This window comes from Arvicola amphibius, chromosome 5 (genome assembly GCF_903992535.2).
Source record: "Arvicola amphibius chromosome 5, mArvAmp1.2, whole genome shotgun sequence".
In the NCBI taxonomy this organism is placed as follows: domain Eukaryota; kingdom Metazoa; phylum Chordata; class Mammalia; order Rodentia; family Cricetidae; genus Arvicola; species Arvicola amphibius.
This window is the reverse complement of record NC_052051.1, coordinates 68378839-68403620: the sequence shown is the minus strand read 5'-3', so window position 1 is coordinate 68403620 and position 24782 is coordinate 68378839. Positions and strand designations below refer to the sequence as shown.

Below are 24782 nucleotides of genomic sequence, written 5' to 3'. Positions count from 1 at the left end.
TGGGCCTCTCACAAGCAGTTTGGACAGTTCACTGAGAATAAGTCACAGTATTACTCAGAACCTGCACAGAATGGTAGACTGTTGTGAGCTTTATAATACAGGAAGCTCAAGTGCCAGGTGTTGCCAGCTGCCCCAGGTGGCACGGGTTAGGAAGGAGGAGCAAGGCTGCTGAGACTGAGCTGCCCTCCGGTCTGTCTTTCCTGCTCCCTGGGCAGAGGGCCTCAGGATTAGCCTGCTCTGTGTACTGGCCTCTGCAGAAAATGTCCACATCCTAAAAGCAATCTTGAAACCCATAACTGAGTCCCCCCCACACTGAGATGCTCTTCCCTTCTCTAAGGTCCGCGTGAGCAAGAGATTTGAGCACAGAATGAGAATTAGCACATCATATCTCCTGACTTTCAGAGGCCCCATTTCTTTTCCTATGCCGGACTGGTTCTGGACAGTATCAGCAGACGGTTCTCTCCTTGGCTTCCTGCCACCGTCTTATGAGAAAGCCTCACGTTCAGGAGACAGAGGAACTGTCAGACCCATAATGACCGTATTGCACTTGCTTTCCTTAAGAACCACCTCGCGATTCCACACCATCTTCTGGAATGATTCAGACTGGTAGACCGATGCAGCAACCTTTTATTTTCATATGTCTGAGATCCCACATTAAAATCTCACGAAAAGGTTTTTTTTGTCTCTGTTGCTCAATGGAAGGCCATAACCTTTGGAGCTGGTCTTTTTGGGGTCACGTAGTAGCTACAAATACTAGTTCTGGAAATGTGGGCGAACTATCATGAATGTCATGCTTCTATCTAAATATAGAATGATAATACATGGTTAAGAAGTGCTGTGAAGCCGGGCGGTGGTGGCGCACGCCTTTAATCCCAGCACTCGGGAGGCAGAGGCAGGCGGATCTCTGTGAGTTCGAGGCCAGCCTGGTCTACAAGAGCTAGTTCCAGGACAGGCTCTAAAAATGCTGCAGAGAAACCCTGTCTCGAAAAACCAAAAAAAAAAAAAAAAAAAAAAAGAAGTGCTGTGAAGAATTCAAGCCAATAATCTAGATAAAGGCCCTGTATAAAATGTATCAGGGTCTTGGTAAATATTCTTGTCACCGTAGCTTAACCACTTGCTGTCACACTCACATGGACTCGAGTTGGAATGAAAGCCAGACATGTTAAGTCTTTTTCATTAACTTGGACCTTTCTGCTTTTTGTCACAAGCTTAACATTAACCAAGCGCAGTTGGGATTACCTATAGGCCACGAGTTCAGCCTTGTCTTTCCCTGGAAGCTTATAAAACTGAGCACTTGCTGGGAACAGGATAGGTGTGACTATGGGCTTCTGAGAGAAGAACTTACCAGTGGGACATTGGAAAGTCTGAAAAAATTAACTCCTGTTCCTTTGACTCTGAAAGCCCCTAGGGTGTCCTGGGGACTCAAAGCCGCCTGCCTCCAGTCGAATCAGAGCCCTTTGCTGAGCCCACAACTTGGGTGTGCTTGGGACTTTTTCAGACCCTTCTCTATTTTCCATCCAAATAAAAACCAAAGCCCCAGAAGCTTGTTTTCAGAATTTAGGAAAGCAGATGTTTTTGCTTATTTTTCTTTCTTCCCTCTTCTGCCAAAATGCTAAGTTTTCATTGGGTTCTGTGGTTGTTTTTCTGTTTTGTTTTGTTTTTACTTTTAAGACACATCTTGGACGAGGGTCATTGGAAGGGAGAGAAGAGGAGGCATTTCCAAGCAGGGTAACTCTTTTTTTAAAACCCGAATGAAACCATGGAAGAACCCGAGGATGGACAGGCCAGAGGACTAGAGAGAACAAGACTGGTGGTGGATTCCTTTCTGCAAGAGTCTCGGGCTTTCTTCCATGCCTGGTGCCCAGGGCTGCCTGACTAAGCAGGAACATGACAATGACTATTGTTTTTCAAAGAATTCTGAAAGTTAGCGGGTCAGGCTGTGTCGATGGAGCATATTCTGTATACCAAGTGAGGCCCATCACTACTCACAGGCCCCGTAGTTCCCAGCTGTCTATCTAAAGCATGGTCGATACCGATTAGTTCCTGTTTCTACTTTAACCAGTAGATAGGAGCTTGTATCAACACACAACACATTTGTCATATAGGTGTGTTCGTCGGAAGTCTGCCTCTAGTGATACTGAACTAAAATTCACTTGTGACAGAGTTGCATTTCTCTTCAGAGTCTCAGAAGGATGTGTGTGTGTGTGTGTGTGTGTGTGTGTGTGAGAGAGAGAGAGAGAGAGAGAGAGAGAGAGAGAGAGAGAGAGAGAGAGAGAGAGAGAGAGAGAGAGAGAGAGAGAGAGATAGTCCTGGGGCTAGCCTGGAACTGGCTATGTAGACCAGACTGGCCTCTAACTAAGAAATCTGCCAGCCTCCACCTCCCAAGTTCTGAGATAAAAGGGATGTGCCACCACACCCCACCAACAACTAACACACTTTTCATGTTTACATTATCCAGCTTTTGAAACCATCCCATTTCTAGCCTCCTGGTCCTCTTGCTCCATCATCAAAGGTGGCAACATCATCAGATTCGGTCTTTTCTCGTTGTTCCTCTCATGTCACCTCCACTGCCCTTCGTTCTACTGTTAGAGGCCTTGGAGGGTCACACTGGACCCACCTGCGTAATCCAGGATGATGATGATGATGTCCCTATTTTAAGGTTAGCAAAATTCCTTCAGTGGCTCCTGCCATCTAAGTAGATAAAGTCATGGCTAAGGCAGGGAGCACTATAGCTCGCAGCAGATACATGGGTCATTTTTATACGGATGCAATGGTTGTATACCTCAACTTTCAGTTTTTAGAAATGGAACCTGACAAAAGCTAATGAAAAGAAGAGGATCTTGTTGGTCCATATACTTGAAAGGAGGAGTGCTCTTGGTGTCAGACCCCGCTGAATCCCTGTGTCTAAGGACATCTCTTTCATTTTCTTTTGCTTTTTCTTCTAGCATTTCTTTTGTTGTTGATGATGATGATGATTTTATTGAGCTCTACATTTTTCTCTGCTCCCCTCCCTGCTTCCCCCCTTCCCTTCAACCCTCTCCCAAGGTCCCCTTGCTCCCAATTTCCTCAGGAGATCTTGTCTTTTTCTACTACCCATGTAGATTAGATCCATGTATGTCTCTCTTAGGGTCCTCATTGTAGTCTAGGTTCTCTAGGATTATGATTTGTAGGCTGGTTTTCTTTGCTTTATGTTTAAAAATGTACTCACTTATGAGTACATATGATAACTGTCTTTCTGGGTCTGGGTTACCTCACTCAATATGATGTTTTCTAGCTCCATCCATTTGCCTGCAAATTTTAAGATGTCATTTTTTTTCTGCTGTTTAGTACTCCATTGTGTAAATGTACCACCTCTTCCTTATCCATTCTTTGGTTGAGTGGCATTTAGGTTGTTTCCAGGCTCTGGCTATGACAAACAATGCTACTATGAACATAGATGGACACATGTCCTTGTGGCACGATTGAGCATCCTTTGGATATATACCCAAAAGTGGTATTGCTGGGTCTTGAGGAAGGTTGTTTCCTAATTTTCTGAGAAATCACCACACTGACATCCAAAGGGGCTGTACCAGCTTGCATTCCCACCAGCAATGCAGGAGTGTTCCCTTTTCCCCACAACCTCTCCAGCATAAGCTGTCATCAGCGTTTGTTTATCTTGACCATTCTTTCAGGTGTAAGATGGAATCTCAGAGTTGTTTTGATTTGCATTTCTCTGATGATTAAGGATGTTGAGCATTTCCTTAAGGGTTGTTCAGTCATTTTAGATTCCTCTGTTGTGAGTTCTCTATTTAGGTCTGTACTCCATTTTCTTATTGGATTATTTGTTCTTTTGATGGCCAGTTTCTTGAGTTCTTTGTGTATTTTAGAGATCAGACCTCTATCTGATGTGGGGTTGGTGAAGATCTTTTCCCATTCTGTAGGCTGTCATTTTGTCTTGCTGACCGAGGACAGCTCTTTCTTGTCTTGGGTTACTTTGGTGGTCTGTTGATTCCCTAGCAGAGACTGCCTAGAAGAGAGCTGAGCTGTCTCCCAGCAAGTTCCAGGACTGCACAGTGAAGGTGTAAGTCACAAACAATCCCACACCGGTTTGGAATTATGATTAATAGAATGGTTATTTATTTAAAGGGGAAAAAACTTACAGATCACTGTCCCAGACAACAGCCCTCTGCGCAATCAGGAAGGGAGCCTAGTGGCTGGAAGCAGAGCCAGAAGCCAGAGAGCAAGTGGAGGGAAGTGGCCGCATTTTTTAAAAGGAGAAACCATGCCCCAATGGGCTGGTATCTCAGCGGCTATTGGCTGAAGGAGCTGAAGGAGCTCCTGTAACAGCACAGTTCTTGAGAGACTTGAGATTCCAGAGAAGAAACATGACATTCTCTTTAGCAGTGCTAACAAAATCCTGAGGATGACACTCAGCTGCCCAGCTTCGGCTGTGTGTGCACTTGGCAGTGAATCACCGTATAGGCAAATGCAAGTTGTTTCAGCCAGGATCCAGAGTGCAGGAATCCTTACCGGAAGCACATGTATTATTTCGGGGAGGGAGTAATTTACCAAAGAAAATACAGCATTGTCACCAAAAGAAGGAAAGAGCTGGATCTGCCATCATATTATTGCTTGATTTTCAAACCATGAAATGGAGATAGCATTTGGCTTCAAGCCACGGGCAAACTTGAAAGAGCCCAAGAGTGGTTCATTTAAGGCAAGTAATTTACTTCAGGTAGCACATAGGAAGAAGATTTGGCACCGTGGTTAAACCCATTGGTGTTGGAACCAGATTGTCTTGGTTTAGGGCCAAGTTATGTTTAATTGGTTTTGTCATCTGTAAAATGGGGATAATAACACTATCGGTCTCAGAAGTGTTAACCTTGTGAGGGTGACGTGTGTGAGAAAAAGTTCTTAGAATAGAACCCTGACAATATAAACATCGCATGAACTACAGCTGTCTTGAGGAATATTCCCATTTTATTATCGTATTGCAAGGCAGAAACTCCGGGAAGAAGGTGGCCTTGGAAAGAGGGTAGGAAGTACAGAAGCTGCTTTATTGGGTTTCTCTTTCTAGAGCCAGTCTTTTCTTTCTTGAACTTTCCACCTTCACCACAATGGGAAGTTGAGGTTGTCATGTGAAATGTGGATTTTGACATGAGGAGAAAGGCCATCTTTCCACCCCTGACCTCGACTGTGTGTGCCCACCACCAAATGAATGTTCTGTCAATGTTTCTAAGTTTGGATTCTTGAGATAATCCTGTTCATCTGGCCATGGATTGTCTGCAAATAAGAGCACAGTCTATGTTTGCCCAACTGTGACTGGCAGTGGGCAGGAGCACAAGCTGAAAACTTACCATCTAGTAGTTTGTAAGTGGGTCAAGCAAACTGGAATTTCCCTACGGAACAATGCAGTCATTTTCAGAGAATACTGTTCGGCTTGAATGTCTTGGATGGGTCCAATCAGAAGCGCCTTGTAGAAGCACGTTAGGCCTGCAAGATTTATAGAGAGAAGGTGTTCGCTCTCTTGCTAACAAACAGGACATCTGTCAACAAGGCACTGTTGAGGCATCCCTGTTCCTTTGCCTACATATTCTCCAGCTCAGAGATGCTTTCCTGAAGGGGAAGCTCCAGGAAGATGCTCGTGGGTATTGTTGGGAGATGCTCAGAGGTGCTGTGGGAAGCAGATTCCAGAGGGACCAGGAATGTCCCCAGAATCTTCCCTGTGGTGGCAGGAAGAGTTTTGGATAAACCCCTTTTACTCTTCAGAGCCCCCAGTCTGTTCTCAGCAGCCTCCATCCAGTCTGTTCAGGACAGTTCAGTGGACAGAGATTTTTTTCCCTCTAGTCAAGTGTCCTTTCCTCCAAGACTAAAAAGGACCTCTGCAGTAATGGGGAGAGTCGGGAAGTCCTGGTGGGGTTTCTCATCTCTGCAGCACTAAGGGAAGCTGGCAATGCTGTGGCCCAGGACTGGCTATCTTGGGAAGCAGTAAGGTTTGCAGGGAGAAAAAGCATTGTCACAGTTCTGTCAGAAGCCTGCCGGGAAAGTCTCCACTGTTGCGGCTCCCGTGCTCTTTTCAGTTAAACAATTTGTAGGCTCCATGCCTGCTTTCAAATGGCTTGGTTTTGAAGCAGTCAACAGAAAAGCTGCCTGCTGCCAGGGCCAACCATCAAAAGGGAAAAGAGAGCATTGCAAGCCGTGGGTGGATTGCGTGAGAAATGTGACAGTGTAAAGTCCCGTGCCGCTGCCTGACCCGTGTGCGTTATCTCCCCAAAGGACCCCGTGGTTTAATGGATGGGGCTTTAACCTACCCAGAGGCCAGTCTCTGCTGGACAAATGGAACCTCATCCCCGAGGGCATCGACATACTCATGACACACGGACCTCCTCTAGGTAAGTGGAGCAAAGGTTGTCCTTTGTCATAAGATGCTCCCCCTCCCCCAGTATAATGAATAATTCTTTGGAGAATTAATAATTTTCCTTTATGAAAAAGAAACAGTAAATGAAAAAAAAGAGAGTCAGTGTCTCTAAAGAAACCCAGAGTGGTCAGTAAATTCAGCAGCTCTGCTAGGCTGACAGGGGTTCAGGACTTTTTTTTAAGTAGAGTCAGGAAAAAGAACTAAATGAGCCGTCTTTTAAGCTTGGTAATTTATTTTAAGAACTGTGTTCCCTTCGAGTGAAGGGGTAGGAGGGGACACGGAAGAAGACAGAGACCTATCAGTCATGGGCATCTGAATTTGACTCCAAAGAAACTCGTTTTTCCTTTCGCACAGAGATCTTTAAAGATGAACATTTGAGCTGATTATATGAGGAAAAAGATTTTTTTTAAAAAAAAAAAAAAAGAGGAAGCATTTTCAATAAGAACTTGCCATGAAATTTACTTATGGACCTGCTATTTTTCAGGCATCTATATTGTGACAACATCCAAATTTATAGTCTCTCTGGTGTCAAAGCTACCTCCCTAGTGATGCAGACTACGGTCAGGAGATGGTTATATGATTTAAGTAATTAGAACCTGATTATTCATGAGCTTGTCATTGGTCTAGCTTGCTATAGAACATTTCCAACCAGGGTCTACCACCCTGTGAATTTTGCCAGGGCACTTCCTGCCCAGTTAAAGCAGGCTCCGAAAATTCAAATATTTACTTCTAAATACAAATATTGGTATTTATTGATTTAATTTTATGGGGATACACCTTTTTCATATTATTATAATACATTGTATTAACAGTTTTCCTGGTCATACTGAGCTGAAGGGGAAATAACGTGGGTCTAAGTGGCTTTCAGGATTTCTGTTGCTACCTTGTTAAGCATGGCCCTTCCGTCTTGTATCAGTCTGCAGAACGACACATTTTATTACTCATTCCTGATGCATATTTAGCATTTGTAAATAACCCTGTTAAGAGCCACTCGGTGCTGTTTTCCTTCCCTTACAATGGGGCGGGGGGCGCTCCATGTTTTCTGAACAATTGAAAAGGAAAATGGAGGCTGAGCCCTGGAGCCCCGTGGGGAAGTGAGGAAGAGGCGAGTTCTGATGCAGCCCGCGTAGTACACATGGGTTCACCATGCTCATGCTCGCTGATGCACTTCACCGCATCCTGCATTCTCCAGGACTGTGTTTGGCAATGATCCTAATCAAATCGTCATCAATTTATTTCCTTATTTAGACTAATGTAATCATTAAATTGCTAACGACATATTTTGACTAGCATGCCTTACTCAGCAAGAGCGCCTTGCAGGGACAACATTCCAGCCAGCTTGGTTCCTCTACCTGAGCAGCCTGGATGGGCACAGTTCACTGAGTTGGTCTTGGATAGCTGCAGTCCGGTTGGGTGCAGTTCATGGTGAAGGTCTTGGCTAGAAGACAGCACAGAAGCAGTCCCATCGCCATGGCATTCCTTAGACTACGACTCCACACAGAGCATCCAGTTAACAACGAAGTCATTCATTTTGGCACGAAGCAAGTGGTAGTAACAGCTAAGGCTCAACAGTAGATTCTACAGAATCCCAGCATCCTCCTGGTTACTCTTCCAGCAGAGGCTACTGTCCCTCTTTTTGTAGTATAAGTGAGGTAAAGCAGGCTGTGCTTATATTAGAGGGAGGTTCACACCTAGTAGCTTCGTAAGAAGTTGGGCAAAGCTTTCACAATGTAAAGACGAGCTTTAAGACTGGGCTTCTTTGAAGACTGCTGTATTTGAGGGGGAGGCTGAAGAGTTTGGATTCCCAGTGTGAAGGAAGCTGTAGGTGCTGTTTACTGCTCTTATACTCTCAGCAAGATGATATCTGAGGTGCTCGTATACACAGTGAAGTATTTTTCCTTCTTCAAGAGAACACATCCATGAGGTAATAACGATAATCACTGTGGATTCAGAATTCCCCCCCTTTGCTTAATAGTTTTAAATGCCCTGCCTTGATTCTTGCTAGGCACTCTTTCATCTGGTAGTCTTCCTACTTGGTCCGGTCACACCCCACATCCCAGTTAGCCTGTATTTATGGAGACTAAATATTCATGCCTCCTGCCTAAGCAAATGGAACAGAAATCTGTCCCTTCCTGCCCATCCATTTCTACAGTAGAAAGCACCTAATGGAGCTGTGGAATGGATTCGCACAGATTATGATTTAGCCTTTCATCCCACCTGCCTTCTTTAGACCCATCCTGCTGAGGTGTATGGATTTCATTTTAGACCATAATTATCTGGATAGCTGACTTTTGCTATAATTGACGTCAGGTTTTTTTTTTATAGATTTTCTGCATTAAGCAGAGGACTAAGTGGCTTTTACTTTAAAACTAGTCAATTAGCCCAAGCTTGCTGCATGCCACCATGAGGTCATGTTGTCTGTTGCCAGAGAGGAGTGGAGGAGCAACTGGTAGTCCAAAGCTGTCTGTCAGGAAGCCCCAAGGGTTAAGAGGGACATCTCTAAGCAGACCAGGCATCCTGTGGCCAGTTCCCAGGCAGCTCTTTCACATCCCCTCTCGTGAACCATCGTGGGAGTGGACTGGTATTGGTATATCTACATATAAGGAAGAATTTTGAAAAGAGACAGCAACAGAGCGAATGGAGGGGGGAAAGAGCCATTACGGGGCTGCCGGGAAAGGCGTCATTGATCTCACGAAGAAGATCTAAAACCTGTGGCTGAATAAATCAGACTTCTTGCAGGAAAAGAATGTTAATTAACTGGAAGGGGGGATAGAAACCAAAAAAAAAAAAAAAAATTAATCAAGAATCCAAAGAAGATAAAGTGATGAGTGCAAGTTCCTCAAGCGCGTTGTGGGCTTTAATGGAGAAGCTAAGATTACGGATAACATAATAAAGCCTCTGTGAGTTATGGCTTCCTGAAAGTCAGAACGAAACCTTACCTGAGAAAGGAGAATTAAGAGTATTGATTGCATTCTGTCCTTAGGTTTCCGGGACTGGGTTCCAAAGGAGCTTCAAAGGGTGGGCTGCGTGGAGCTCTTAAACACGGTCCAGAGGCGGGTTCGGCCCAAGCTCCACGTGTTTGGAGGAATTCATGAAGGTAAGAACACAGGGGTATCCATGACCTCACACTCCCCAACAGGCAGCATCAGCTAGATGGAATGGTGGAAACAGTAGTTCTCCAACTTTACCGCAAAGGAACCCGTTAGGAGATGAAACCCCCATGAGAAAACCCACGTGTATAAAGCTGATAAGTAGTTCACATTGCTGTCTTTTAAGTAGAACGGTGAGGGAGAACCTTGTGTGGCTTGCTTTACCACATAGCCCACACTCTGCCAGGCAGCACTGGGACCTAGGGGCTCTACCGAGAAATAAAGACGACTGCAGACCAATAAAGCCAACTTCCCTGTTTAAGGGAATTGGACGAGATGCTCTCGAGGTTAGGTACAACCTAATGTGTCTGTAGTCCCTGCGGGGTCTTATATGCCAAACCCAGAATGAACCAGGGACACAAGACATTCTCTGCAGAATTACTGTGGACGTGTAAGGAATGGTTGTGGAAGTAGCCACTCTGCAGATCAGCATTTCCCTACTAAGCTTGGAGTTGTAGAAATGATTAGCACTGTTGGCTGCAGCTGAGGTGACCTGGAACAATGAAATCTCTCAATGAGAAAATATCCATTCATTGCCTTCTGCCTTCAAGGTAAGCTGAGTCAAGGTCCCAGAACCCAAAAGCCTCAAGAAACCTTCGCAGCTCTGAATTTTGTCTGCTCTGCCTTTTTCAAACCAGATGTCACTGGGCTTTTGGAGAGAAGCAGAGTATTCTGTCAGCTGATCTCAGGGTCTGGGAACCTACGAGACTGGCCCAGCATGCGCATTTGTGTGCAGCAGAAACATTCATGTGGGCAGCTGCCGTGTATCCTAGACCTTATTCACTCTGGCTCTCTGAAGTTATTTATGAATGTCAGAGTCAAGTTGAAGTGTGTGAGGCTGTGTGTTTGGTGAAACGGAATGTAGCTTACCCCAGAGTCCACAGGCACGACGGCTTCCTAGTTACGTAGGTAATAAAGACCATATTGAAAAAGCATACTCCTAAGGCTAGAGAAAATTCAGCTTGCTCCAAGCACCAGGCACCAGCTGAGTGGCTGGGAAGCAGAGGTGCAGCCAGTTCCTGGGCAGGAGGCAGGGTGTGGGGGGGCAGGGAAGCGGTGGACTTCAGTCTCTTGTGCTCCCTAAGAGAAGGGGAGAATCACCTAGAGATGGGGCTGCCTCTCTAAACTGCATTTCCAGGGGAGGGGGTTGGCTGTTATCCTGAAAACTAGTTTGAATTCCTGTGGGATTCCTCCGAGTTTGCATTTCACCCTTTAAAAAAAGAAGTTTAAGTCATTAATTTACCTTAAACCCGCCAGACAATTGGAGAATTCCACTGAAGCCCAACAATAATAAAGTTGCTTTAAAGGGAAGCCATCATATTCAAATAAACTTGTCTTGCTTTTATTCACTTAAGACAGCTAAAGAGGGCAGCGCGAGGGCAAATACCAGCCTCTTGATGGAGAGAGATAACAAGACTTTATGACCCCGGAACCAAACAGTGCACTTTTTAAATGCAGCTTTGCTTTTCTTAAGAGATTTTTTTTTCAATGACCCTCATTAAGCTCTCGATGAGCTTACTTGGAAAATTTTTAGCAAATGGAGTAGGGGGAGGGTAGAGGGACAAGAACCTTATCAGTAATTTCTGTATGTCCTGGTCATTTTATTTCTTCACGGCTGTGTTTTCCTGTGCCACGGAGACCAATGTGAACCTAGAATTACAGACTCATAGCAGACACATTCGGGTGTCCAGGGAAATGTGCAAACTCCCAAGATGCCTAAAAATGTCAGCGTGTTAAAAACCACAAACGGGGTCTACATGCCAGGGTGCCATGGCATTTTCTCAGCTGGGCACATTTAGGAAATGGGATCCTGTGGTGATGTTCCTCCCTACCACAGTGGAAGAAGCAATGCTTTTGAGTGAAATGGAACTTAGCATTAAGACCATATAACTCAAGGCAGAATCAATCACTATGGAGACAGATCACTCTAGCAATGAGGAAGGAGAACATCCACAGCAAAGCTCCTGCCTTCCTCCCCTGCCACAAAGCCCACTTGGAGCCTGGTTCTGCTTTTAGACTGTTTCCTTCCCTTCAGTTCAATAGTTAATGCAGGTTTTTGAAAGAAAAATGATCCTTTGAAGGTAGAGGAGTACTTTTCTTTATCCTTGGTCAAACAGGTGTTATGTCCTTCCCCTGACCAGTTCAGTATTTGAGCAAAGAGGGCACAGGGAAGAGTAACTCTTTGTTGAATGGGAGAAACCTCCCCTTTTGGAGAAACCAGAGCAAAACTGGACAGAAATTCCTGAAATTTGCATCTCTGGGACAGACTCGCCGAATTTCATCTCCCCTCCCTCTGATGACGATTTTGTTATGCTACCTGCCTGGTGGCCCTGTGTTCAGCCATTGTCATTTGCCTATATCACAGTAACCGTGACACTGTCTTCCTACAGGGTACGGCATCATGACCGACGGTTACACCACATACATCAATGCCTCCACCTGTACAGTCAGCTTTCAACCGACCAACCCTCCAATTATATTTGACCTTCCGAACCCACAGGGCTCCTAAGCTCTCCGCATCCTATTGGAATGTGAGGGACGGTCTAAAAACTGCCATTTTTCTAATTAGAAACTTACATTCTCTGACTTGTTTATTTTCAAATCCTGTGAGTTCTTTTTGTAAATTGTTGGAACAGGAAAAAAAAACGACGCTAGAGTTGTGCCGCCTCTTCTTGCGTTTTAAGTGGGGTACCCATTTGAAATCAAAGGAGCATTGTGAATCTGTAAGATGACTTCTGTTTGCTGAAAGGCCACGCCGCTGTAAATTGTTAGTGTTTGCCAAAGGACAGCCAAGCTTTCTTTAAAAAAAAATGATTTTAAAAAGTCTTATTTGAATATGCTTTAAGCTGAAAGAGAAAGATTTTTAATAAGAAGAGAAACACATAGGCAGTGTTTTGAAAACCACCCAGGTTTGCACAGCTCGTTGAGTATCGTTTGATGTGTTCTGTTGTTGTTTTCTTGGTGTTAGTTCACTTTTATTTTACAGATGTGGCCCCAATTTAGAGCAATCTCAGCAGAGGTAGGTCTGGAAAAGCCTTAGCTTCACACTGGCTGTCAAAAAGACGGTGTCCAAGCTGGGGAAGAAGAGCCCTCCTTCAGCGGCTTAGCCAGAGAGGCCCATGTCCGCGTTATGCAAACTCGCGCTGTTTATTTGTTTTCTTTTAAGTTATTTGAGCTTTAAAAATACGGAAACAATAATCTGTCGAGAGCAGATATTCATGCAAGGAAAAAAAAACTGTGCAGACTCCTTTTCAATGTGGATATATATATATATATATATATAAATATTTTTTGTGCATTATGACTAAGGTAGGAGTTTAATGTTGCTAAGGACAGTCCAACTGCAAAGCGTTGCTGTGCACCAGCACATCGGAAGTCCGAAGGAACTGACCCCTTCCTCCTCTGAACTCAAGGTCTGAAAGAGCTGGAGTTCAGCCTAGGTACAGTAACAAGTGTGTATAGACTTCAATGGATGCATTGGAAGCGAACTAAAATAAGGCTTAGTCGTGCTTTCTATTTAAATGCCCTGCATTGTCTTCTCAATTCCTCCCCCCTCCCATTTTGCACTGTGTGTTGATGCAATCTTCGCTAGCACAAAATATTGTTGCTAATAATCTTTTCTGTTCTCCCATTGTCAATGCCATCGAGCTCTATTCTATGTTACCTTAAAATTTAGGAAAGCAGTTGTTTTCTTTAAATTTATTGTGATATTCTATATCTAGCGGCCTTTATATGCAAATAAAATTGCAAGATTTTTAAATCCGTGCTGCGTGCTTGGACTACCAGGGGAAGGATGGTAGATTTGGCCTAGGGACAGGAGGATTTATTTACATGCAATTTAAGTAATCCCCTCTGAACCATTAGAATATTGGGTTTAGTTTTTTTTTTCTAATAAATGTTTGTGGCCTGCCGATCAATCACAGGCCAACAGGCACATCGATAAGACATTGACAGTACTGGCTCCTTTCAGGACACTGTCATCTGTCTTGCCTTAGGTTTGAGGTGTGCAGCTTCTTTCTTTGGCCATTGTCATGTCTAGGGAACAGAGCCTGTCAAGGCTGTGCCTACTCTTTGGGGAGTGTCAGTGGTGTTGAGTAGGGGAAGCCACAGAAGACAGGGTACCACTCACTGAACATTCATCCTCATGAGTAGTCACCACGCTCCAAGCCACCATCCTCACCCCCACCACGTCCACAACACACACACTGTTTTGTTGTTGTTAATGGTTCCCCAACATGTTCTTTCCATGAGAAGGCCAGTGGAGGGATGTGGAAATTGTGTAGACCTCTTTTATTTTGTCTAGAGAACCATTGAAGAAAAGCAATAGGATCTTGCTATTATTGTTGTTTGTGGGGGTTTTGTTTGTCTGTAGAAGGTTTTTGTTTTGTTGTTATTGTTTCAGTTTTCTGAAGCAGTGTCTCGTTTAGCCCAGGCTGGCTTAGGAATCTCCGTGTAACAGAGAATGACCTTGAATACTTGATTCTCCTGGCTCGCACACCACCACACCCAGCGTAGCAATAAAATCTTCAATCTGCGGTGCATCTGTGCGTTGCTTTCCAGTCAATGCCCATTTAATTATATCTCCATTCTCTCTACCCATTGTGGTTCCTTTGATGCAATTCCTGAGAGGAAGTCTTGGGTTCGGTACCAGCTGGGACACTGTCCCTAGAATGACAGCACCAATTCTCATAATCATCTCAGTCCATTTTAGTTATATCTGTTAGGCTTCTCAGTTTCTGGCCTGAGACTGTACCACAGGGGCATGGGCTTCCCAGGAAGACTCTGGTAACTGCACGGGACGAAATGCAGCACCAAGAGACAGTGGCAATCCTCCCTCAGTCTGCTGACTTGGTGTGAAGAGTGCCGCCTCTGCCCCTTCCTAGGGATGGACTGAGAAACAGCGTACTGACCAGATATCCCACCTGTCAGCTAACCTGGACATGGGCTCAGACATCTCTAAAAAGCAAAGGAAGATCTCCTCCAGGAGTAGGTGGATGATTGCAAAGACACGTGTGCATGCACGGTCCTTGAGAGAACATTTGGATACCAACTAATTAAGCAAAACACTTGTTAAAATTGTCTCCCACCGGGCATTAACAGGACACATTCTGCTGTATCTAGAACACCAGACTGACTATCCACAGAGATTCTGCCACCAGCCTACACTTTGCATGCATCAACTGCTTCCGGGGCTTCCTTAACGACTGTCCCACCCTCTCTGCTTAGCCTTTCTAGCAAGGAATCATTCAAAACTGGTGGTTACCAGTGTAGCACTTTCTGTTCCATCCCCAGGCAGTCTGCTGGGTAGGCTTCATATTTTATCTTCTTCCTCGAATACTAAGCATTCACAAGCCACAGTTTATAGGAAAGGAACACCACTGCCAACTGAATAGCTTCCCTTAGAACAGTGGAAGTGTCTAAGACAGGTCTGAGTCCATAGTGGTGCCCATTCTGTTACTCTGCCTCTGGACCAGAAAAACTAATCCCTAAGAACTAACAGAATATTGGAGGGTCTGGGACATTACCTGCTCCCCAGGTAAGAACCTGCTGAAGCACCTCGCAACACGGTTTGACGGCAACATCAAGATGGACCATTTCCTCTGTGCTTGAGGCCCAGGACACCGCAATGGTCACAAGAGCTTCCAAGCCAGTACAAATCCCCTTAGACTAACAACAGCATCTTCAGGAAGAAGCCATGCAATGTGAACTCCAATGTGGAACTCTCTGGTGTCTGGTAAACAGTGTGTGTAAGTTTAGTTTGGTCACCCTGCCCCGTCTCTAGGATCTTCGGGTGGGTTCTGTCTGGTGACCCTTTACCACAGAAAGGTCCCATGGCCTTGTGTCTGAGGAGCTGTGTTTGTGTTCATGCTTTGTGAACCATAACCAGCTCCCTTTTTAAAAGAAATACCGGCTTTTCTGAGAAGCAGACCAGAGAGCCCGACTTCCTAGCATGGATGTCACAACTTACAAAATCTTCTAATCTCTGATGAGAGAGGGGTTTCGAGTAACAAGCTGCTAACCCGACTCACAGGAGTCTGCTGTCTCCTGGGGCATCTCTGTCCCCTTGACTCTCTCACCCCTCCCTTCAGGCTCTGTTCTGAATGATTTGCCCCTGTGTCACAACATTGTTTTGTCTCACAAGGATGATAGGAGGCTACTGAAGTCCCTTTCAGGGACAGGTCAGTATTACCCTGACAGCCAGCCAGCACTGCCTCTGCCTTCATCTCTAGCACGTAAGTAACTGAGATTGTGACCCAGGTTGGTGGGGAATCTTTGGAGTCTGTCAATTGCAGATAAAGCACTTGGTGTGTCCAAGATTGAAGCTACCCTCCCCGATGTCCCCTGAAAATGTGTGACTCTGGTGAACCCGGGGTGTCCCTCTATTTGTTTGCTTCCCTGTGTGTTTTCCTATTCCCATTTATTGCTAAACCACAGGGAACTGAGGTATTCTTTGTCGTACATAGGACTGAGGCATTTTGAACATAGCAGTGTCTGGGTAGAGAGGCTCCTGGTTCAGAAGTCTCTGTGTGTTCAGACGTATTGCTAGAAATCAGCCTCAAGACAGAATGCTTTTCCCCCTACTTTGTAACTATCAACAAAATTGTTGAATGTGTGTAAGCTATAGAGCTCGGCTCTTCTGGAAATTCCCAGTCATTTCTCTCCTTTCTTTTCACACATCTGCCTTACTTCTCCAGAAGAAGAAAACATACCATTACCCAAGCCCCATGAGAAACCCCACTACTTGGTACCTATATACAATTCGCCTCTACAGATGTATGAGGTTTGCTACTGGCCATCACCATGGTCACAGAGCTCATCAAAGATAGAACCTCCATTGATATTGGACTCTTAATGGTGAACTTGAACGATTTCCAGCTGACATTGGTGAATAATCAGGATGGTGAGGTCAGTTTGGGCCAGATAGAGTACGATATTGTAGTAGAGGATCATTTACCAGTGAGAAGGAACCTCCCAGAAGGCCCTTTGAATGTTCCCCAGAGAGTGAGTTTTCCCTCTGTCCACCCGGTCTGCTTGTGACAGCTCTGAAAATCTCTTGCTCTGGAGAGAGATGAAGACATGGTTTCTGTCCTGTCTACATCAGAACACAGTTGTGTCATATGCTGAGACTTCACATGCATATGTGTACACGCTACAGAACGTACTCGGTGCCCATAAGATAGTCACCCTGGAACAAACTGATGGCATGCTTCTCTTCCCCAGCCCCAGATTCTACCCTATAAAATGGGTATAATCCATCTCTCACCACACACTTCTCAGACTTGAGAAGGTCATACCTTCAGGGACCCATGAAGAATATTTAATTATTCAGCTCATCATCATTTTTAAAACATATTTGTTTTTAAAGGGAGATTTTTAAAATCCCACCATTTTTCTTACTTTCTGTTACAGCCCTTCCAAGGAAAAAGCTAAGCCTTAAGACTACATGGCACATTAGGGTGAAAAAACCCACCCTATTGGTAAAAAAAAAAAAAAAACCACCAATTGGTAGCTCAAATTGAGCTTTTTAAATTCCTGCCTGTGTTTGAACTACCTGAGAGAAACATTGTGGTGGGTTCTCCCTGACTCCTGTTTCATTCCTTCTGGGCTAAGGAATGCCTTACAAGAGAAAATCCTGAGGTAAAGGCTCTTCCCTCTTCAAGAGCATCTGCGTCTGGGTGATGGGAGAATGGAATTCATTTCCATTAGGAGGCACGGCCACAGTGGCACTAAAAGCAGGAATAGACTAAACACACAAAGGCAGCCTGCCTCCTCCCCATCAATCAGCTTTGATTTTTATGAAGCCACAGTTACCATGAGGTGCATCTTAGCACTCCGAGAGCCTGCCCACCAGGAGAAAGGGGCTGTGATTTCATGGCCCATTGCTGCCTTCATGTTAGTGGTGACCCAGAGATAAGCTCAGATTTTCGGTAGAAGCTCTTGAAATAGCAAGGGACTTGGAACACAAATGCTCCTTCCATGCATGGGCCACCAACACGCACCTGCTGCAGTCCCCTGTCATGCTCACCTGACAACTCCTTCATCCCTCCAGGAACTCATTTTTTCTAGTTGCTTCCCTCAACTTCCTCAGTCCCTTTGATATTGCGGTAGCTGTCCAAATGGCCACCAATCTGTGTTCACACTCTGAGTGTTGATTGTGTGCTAGTGAGCTGAGTTCTGAGGCCATTCCTCTGGAATATATATATATATATATATATATATATATATATATATATATATATGCGTTTCTAACTCCTCCATTCAAGGAGATGATTTCTTATTGAACTCATCAGTTTGACAAACAATAGCTCAGCATGTGAGAAAGATGAGCAAAATTAGTCACCGGTGAAATCAACGAGTTTGACACTGTAAACCAGGTTGTATACTAGTGAGGTTTATTTGTGAGACTCAGTACTTCTTTCAGAAGAATCTTACAAGTTTGTGGAGAGAATAAGTTACCAACACATGAAGGTGGACAGCAAGAAGAGGGTTGGGTCATGGTTCAAGACAATGGAGGAAAATTAGGGTTGGTCGGACAGAGGCTTCCCAGTTGCAGGAGTGGCCCCAGTTCTAGAGAAGTACAAGGTGAAGGTCCAAATCTCAGACAGACAAGCAGCTACCCCAGGAATTCTGGGATAGTGACAATGTCAGTCTTATGCAGCTTCATTCCAGGAGGAGAAAAAGCAGCATGGCCAGTGGCAACTCCAAGTGTGTCACGTAGCTGGTTTGTTTTCTTAATTTACTCTATGAAATGGCTTTCTCTAATGGCATGCCATTGACGAAATGCACCATAATGTCCCCATCCATCACCTCCAAATGCTTTTGCATGCATCAGTTGTTGACTTGTTTTTCTCCCGTTCAGCACATAAATGAGAGGAATGATTTATCCAAGGCCACCAGTTACATTCATATGGAATCTGAAATAGCTCTCTGGAGAAATACTGCCCTGAGCACTTCTCTGTCTTTGTGCTGCTCTGAGCTCCTACTACAGGGTACCTTTGGCCAGGGATTGCGCTGGTACCCTCCTGATGACTGTTTCTAGAGGAACTGGTCCAGATGTCCATCCACTTTGTGACTTCAGACATGAGAGCTGACATTTGGTAAGTGTGACCATGAGTACTGGATTATAGAGGGTGGAAATCAGGGCGTTGACCCTTGTCGTTGCGGATGAACATTGAGCGGGCAGATGCCTCCCCACCCCCACCCCTAAGAAGCATTCCTGAAGCCACACTCCCCATCTCTACAAATGAGTGTGCATGTTCACTTCCCAATCTGCTTCCTTGTGACCTCTGTCTCCCCGTAGTGGGGATATCTAGTTTCTCGTCCCTCAGGATTTTACACAGATCAGTAGAGAAGAAGTAAAAGATTAATAGGGCTATCAGTTCTTGCCAGCTAAAGGGTCTTTGCGAGAGGCCGAGTATTGTTCCTCTAAGCAGGACTTTAGTGCTCTTTCAGATGCAAGAAGGAAACAACCTATATGATTTTTGTCGTTTCAGGTGACGATGGGGACATAAGAGGGTCAAAACATCAAAGGACAGATCTGCACCATTAACCACAACTCTTGTCTGTAGCATTAACTTAGTGGAGCAATCCTTAAAGTGCCATATTTACCTTCTCAGTTCTTGTCTCAAAAGTTTTCAAAATGCAACTTGGTCAGTTTCACCTGAGAATGTTTGTTGGGATCAGTCATGTAGAAATATGAGAAGCAAATATGCATCACACATGGCTTGGTATAATGTATTTTTGGTAGGTATGCATGCCTTCGTCAATAATGTGATGTCTAATATGTAATACATTCACCCCTTAATAAAACTAAAATGAAGTGTTCATCAGGTAAGAACTTTCTCACACTGTTTTCTAAGGTGCTGAATGACCAATATTGAAAACATCAGGACACCAGTCCCGATGGGAAGCATATACTAGTTTCATATTTTTTAAAATGTAGAAACTATGACAGATTGACATTATATTCTTCTCTTGTTTTTTGTTGTTGTTGTTTGGTGCTTTATCTTCTTAAAGGAGGGTGGTGGTGGGAATAGCATACAGGAACAACAACAATAAGGAAATGCAGTTTGCTTTCTTTTACTGAAAATAATTTTCTCATACAATATATTCTGATCACAGTTCCCCTCCCTCTTCTCCACCAGACTGCCCCTCTTCCAAACCCTTCCAACTCTGTGCCTTCTTTCTCTCTCTTTAGAAAACAGGCAAATGACAAAGACTAATAACCAGAAATGAGAAAACAAACAGAAAAAAGAACAACAGAAAGAGCAGAAGCTTGTGCACACTCAACGACACACATCATGCACACTCCAAGACACACACACAAGAATCCCATAAAAATGCAGTCTGAAAACGTATAGGCAAAAGACCAGTGAGGCTTTAGAAAAAAAGACAAAAACCAGTTCCTAAACAAAAGATTACAAAATAAAACATCTCCAGAAATGCTATTGAGTTTGTTTTGTGTTGACCATCTACTATGGGACATGGGGCCTGCCCTTACGTGTGCTTTGTACAACCAATGAGACTCTGTTGGAGAAAAATAAATTTTCTTTTGTGAGAGGGTGTCAATTGGATTAAGTTTAAGGATTTTACGAAAACATGGACCTAGTGAGGTGGAGATCGGACCGGAAGGTAGCACAGGAAGAAGAGAATGAAAGGGATCATGTCTAGCACTCAAAATTATACCTTCCACAAGAAGTCTGGTGTGAGTTACGCCTCACCCTTGATCACTTTCTTTCACTAAACTATGAATTGACAAGTTTACCATCTATGTTATCAAGACATCCTTGAAGAGACAGGTGAGCAGTCTGATTATTTTGTCAACATGGAATCTACTGGCTCTCTGAGAGACTAGGAAGGTGGGACCCCCTCCCCATGTACCTGTGATGAGCTTTTCTAACAGAGACACTGGCTGCTTCTGAAGGAAAGCTTTCCCCCAACAAATTGTATCTCCAGCGAAGCGACAATGTGCAGGTGATTCCAGTTGTCTGTGGCTTCAGCAGCATCCTGTTTATTGATATGAATATTTCTGCCCATGCCAGTTGGTTGTATAGTTTGGCTGCGATGCTGAGAACATCACCTACCATTTTTTTAAAGCTCAGCATTCTTAGGGCTATTTAAAGAACCCCCTCCATCACCACCACTTTGGACCAAAGCTAAAAGCCATTCTACAGAAACACTCTCTCACATCCCCCTAAATAATTACTGCTGACTTAGAGGCAATTCTGCAGGGAGATGTGTATTAATACGATATGATTCCCTTGCAACCCAGTTTTATAAAATACAGTCATTCTTCAGTTGAACTCATGTGCCATCCCTATAGCTTATTAGAATTTATTATCATTAGCTTTTTATTATTACTCACATTAACTCAAAGAAATGCTGTTTTGATCCTCATTCTAGGGATGAGGCTTGGAAGTGAAGGTGGACCCCCAACATGCGCATCTATGGGCGGGCTCTGTTGAGGTCAGTGATGTAAAGCTACCCCTACAGCCTTTCCACAGATAATATTTATCATGTGGCCCTTTTATGCCTGGCACTCACTCAGTGAAAGATTCAGCCCAGTGTTAGGCCAAAGGAAAGGTCCAATCAGACCCCTATCTGGTTACCTGAACCATGGTGGTCCAACTTGTACCAGGACAAATGAGTTGGTTTTATACCAAGAGACCAGTATAAAAATCAACAGTGCTATTGCACTTTCCCCAAACCGTCCTCCTGCAGTACACAGTACAAACATTCTCCACAGAGTCTTGCAGACCAAGACATACATACATACATACATACATATCAGCAAAAACAAAACATATATATATATATATATATATATATATATATATATATATATATATATATCTATCAGCAAAAAAATTCCTTAAAGAAGATTTGATGATAAATCTTTGCTGGGAAAGAATATGTAGAAATTGGTTTCAGAGACAAGTTTAGGATGGGTGTAGATAAAGTTTGGCTAATTTTAAATATCAGATATGGAAGTTTTATCTCTACAAATTTCCCTGGGTGCTATGGTAGAGCAAATTAATGAGTACAAGCTCTGTTTTTCAACCATTTTAAATTTCTGACTGATACTGATAGTAACATCAGTTCATTCATGTTGGAACACACCCAGATTATGAATGTCAAAGGTCTGTACCACCTGAAAACTCTGCAAGTGTCTGCCGCCTCTCATCCCAAAAGGTAGTCAGAACAACTGTCCACAAATAAGTCTCATTAATTTTAAGGATTCAGCTGTAAGGTTGAAACTTTAAACATTTCTCTAATACAACTAGAAGTTTCAGGTCAACCTTTGTTGTCAGGATGGTATAAAAAGGCAAGGGGATGGGTGTGCATGAGAGATGTGTTTTATTAAAGTATACACACTTAAATATGTCATCTCTACATGTATATTTTGCAGAAATGTTCTGTCTGTTTAAAAGCAAAATCTTAAAAGTTAGAGATTGTGGCTTCAGTTGTTATCCAGAAATTGTGCTATTTAGCTAGTGGTTCAACCAATTTGTGTATTTAAGATTGTATATGAGGTCTTCAAGGGAATAGAATCCTCCTACCCTTCCCCCATTCTCCATTTCTACATGAGTAAATACATTAAACGGCCCATAAGATGATAATGTAACTCTGAAGATAAATACAAAATTACCCTTACAAAGACAAACAATTCATTGCTCATTGCATTTTATTCAGGGTAATGCCTGCCAACTTTATAAGGTAGAGATTTGATAAGATACCAGTTTAAAAGATGGCAAGAAATGATTTGTCATGGGAATTTATTGATTCTTTGAATAAGGAATCCCAGATGCTCTGGACAGTCTAAAGCTTGAAGAAAGGAGAAGCATTGAAATTCTTTCTTTACCTATGTAATTAGGCAATTCTTAGCTAATAAAGCAGATGGTTTGTGTGAGATATGGAAAAAATAAAGACACTGCATGAAAACTCAAAACAAAGTTAATGAGAAATGCCATCCTATAGTCCCTAGTCTTGACTTTAATAAAGGTGATTGGGTCCTCATAAAGTTGTTTATTTAAAATTTTTAATTTTCTTAATGTTTCTGAACCCTACCAAGGGCAAAAAGAACACTCTCTACCTTGTCACATTATGTTGTAATATAAGGCTTGATAGTTTAATTAAATTATTATGGAAGAGATGGCCACCAAAGTATGTCAGACCATGTCTTTAACAACTAATTAATGCTTTAATGCTTTATAAGACATATGATAGCACTCAAATGTGTCATGTTTGTCCTAGGACTCCTGGAAAGACAAAAAAAAACAAACAAAAACATCATACATAACTGCACAAAATGAATCTAGACCAAACTGAAGAGACCCCATTGTGGGAAAGTTAACTATTTAAAGGTGGCTTATGCCATATTTAGCAAAGATACCGTTGTACTTGTGTACTTCCAAAGACTTCCTGAAGATTTTGGGAGAAGTTTTAAAACATCTCCCTAAGTTCTGTGCTGTTTGATTTCAAGGAACCAACATTCCAATCAAGCAAGGAACCAAAATTCCAATCAAGCACAGAGAGCTATGTTAATAAAAGATGCAATATTAGCAAAAATCAAGCAAGATCAGGAAGGGAGAGAGTCATAAATCTTTATTCACCTTGATAGCTTAAGTAATTAGTCACAGATTTCATTGAAAACCATCCTAGCTGGGCATGGAGAGATGGCTCAGTGGTTAAGATCTCATTGAAAAACATCCTAGCTTTTTAATCCATCAGTGATTTATCTGATTACCTTCTTCCTACTCAGTCAATGAGCACCCCCAAGTCTCTGTCTGTTATTGGTCTAGTTATAATAGCCAAGGTCATGGGAGGTCTAGACCCCCCCTTCCTGAGTGGGAATAGAGCAGGTTAAATTTAGGTCACGACAGTGTACAGCTGAGGACAAATTTGGAGTATGACCCTCACAATGATTATTCATTATTATTCTTGTCTGTGGCCTCGAAGAATTTCAGTCCCACCACTTAGCATCAGCATGACTAGGGGGATTGAAAGAAGGCTGAATGGATGGATTCTTTTTAGAGAAGAAGGACAAACCCGTAATTCATAACCCCCGATCTACTGACAGCCATCATTAGTATCACGCTGATCTGCAATGGGTCAAACTAAAGCACAGAATTGGTTCTGTTGATCTGTGGAGTGCCTCTTGCACAGTTTGACTTAGCCCACATTAAAGACCACAGTAGACTGGTTTTAATTGCATAGCTGAGCAGGTCACAGCATACATAGTTAAAAGAGTGACTCTGAGATGATGGTGGTGGTGTGGTATATAGTTCACATTTTAAATAACATATCTGAAAGAGATTTGAAGCCGAACTGGCAGGTTTGGTTCAGGGCAGAGCTCCATTGCTCACTACCTGTGAGGTTTTGATCAAATTACATAATTTTTTGAGCCTCGGTTCCTTTACTGTTAAAGCAGAGACATCAGCTGAGGAAATGGATGAGTTTAGCACAGTGTAGAAAGCAAGTGAAGTCCTAAGTGAAAGTGTGTTGTTGACAAGAGCATGGCAACATCTAGGACCTCAACACCTAGGACCTCAACACCTAGGACCTCAACACCTAGGACCTCAATATCTAGCCTCAGCTCCATCGGAGTAACCAAGCTTTCCCTGGTGGAGCTCAGAGGGATAGCAAAGCCCTCCCTTGATCCGAGTGCACATTTTGACTGTGTGTGCCGAAAATGTCCACCTAATGTTCTCCCCCAGATGGTTACAATCTAGAGACTGCTCTTACCAAGATTTGCTAAACCTACCTCCTTGTTCAGATTAATATAATCCCCCTGCCTCCTAATTTAGCTGTGTGTAACAACCCTGCCTCCTTGTTAAACTACATGCAATAAGCCCACCTCCCCATTTATCTGTATATAATAAATACACTGAGCTTCTCCATCGGAAAGTACATACCACCCAATCCAAGTTTCTGTGTCTATCATTTCTTCATTCCCTCTTCAGTCCAGTTAGATCAACCCCTGGAGCCATCCATGCATAAGCACGGTAACATAGTGCTTATACATGTGGACACCTATTATCAAGACATGTCTCCACATTTTTTATGAATGCCAGTCATTGCTCCATAAATTAATCTCCCTTTAATCAATCAGACAGTAGTTCGATGAACATACAGCAACTGGTGTAATAGTTAAGATAGAATATTATGGTTTCTTCACTCAAGATAAGCTAATTATAGCTAATATTAAAAACTCAGGCCAGGCAGTGGTAGCACTC

At 43.3% G+C, this 24782-nt stretch overlaps 1 protein-coding gene across 1 annotated transcript in view; it reads left to right on the top strand.

Moving 5' to 3' along the window:
- Positions 1-12868, top strand: part of Mpped2 (metallophosphoesterase domain containing 2) — a 173814-nt gene extending 160946 nt beyond the window's left edge. Inside the window, 3 exon segments of the mRNA XM_038331194.1 lie at positions 6256-6371; positions 9381-9494; positions 11937-12868. Of these exon segments, the coding sequence (XP_038187122.1) occupies positions 6256-6371; positions 9381-9494; positions 11937-12055 (349 nt within the window). The 3' untranslated portion in view covers positions 12056-12868.
- The last annotated feature ends 11914 nt before the right edge of the window (positions 12869-24782 follow it).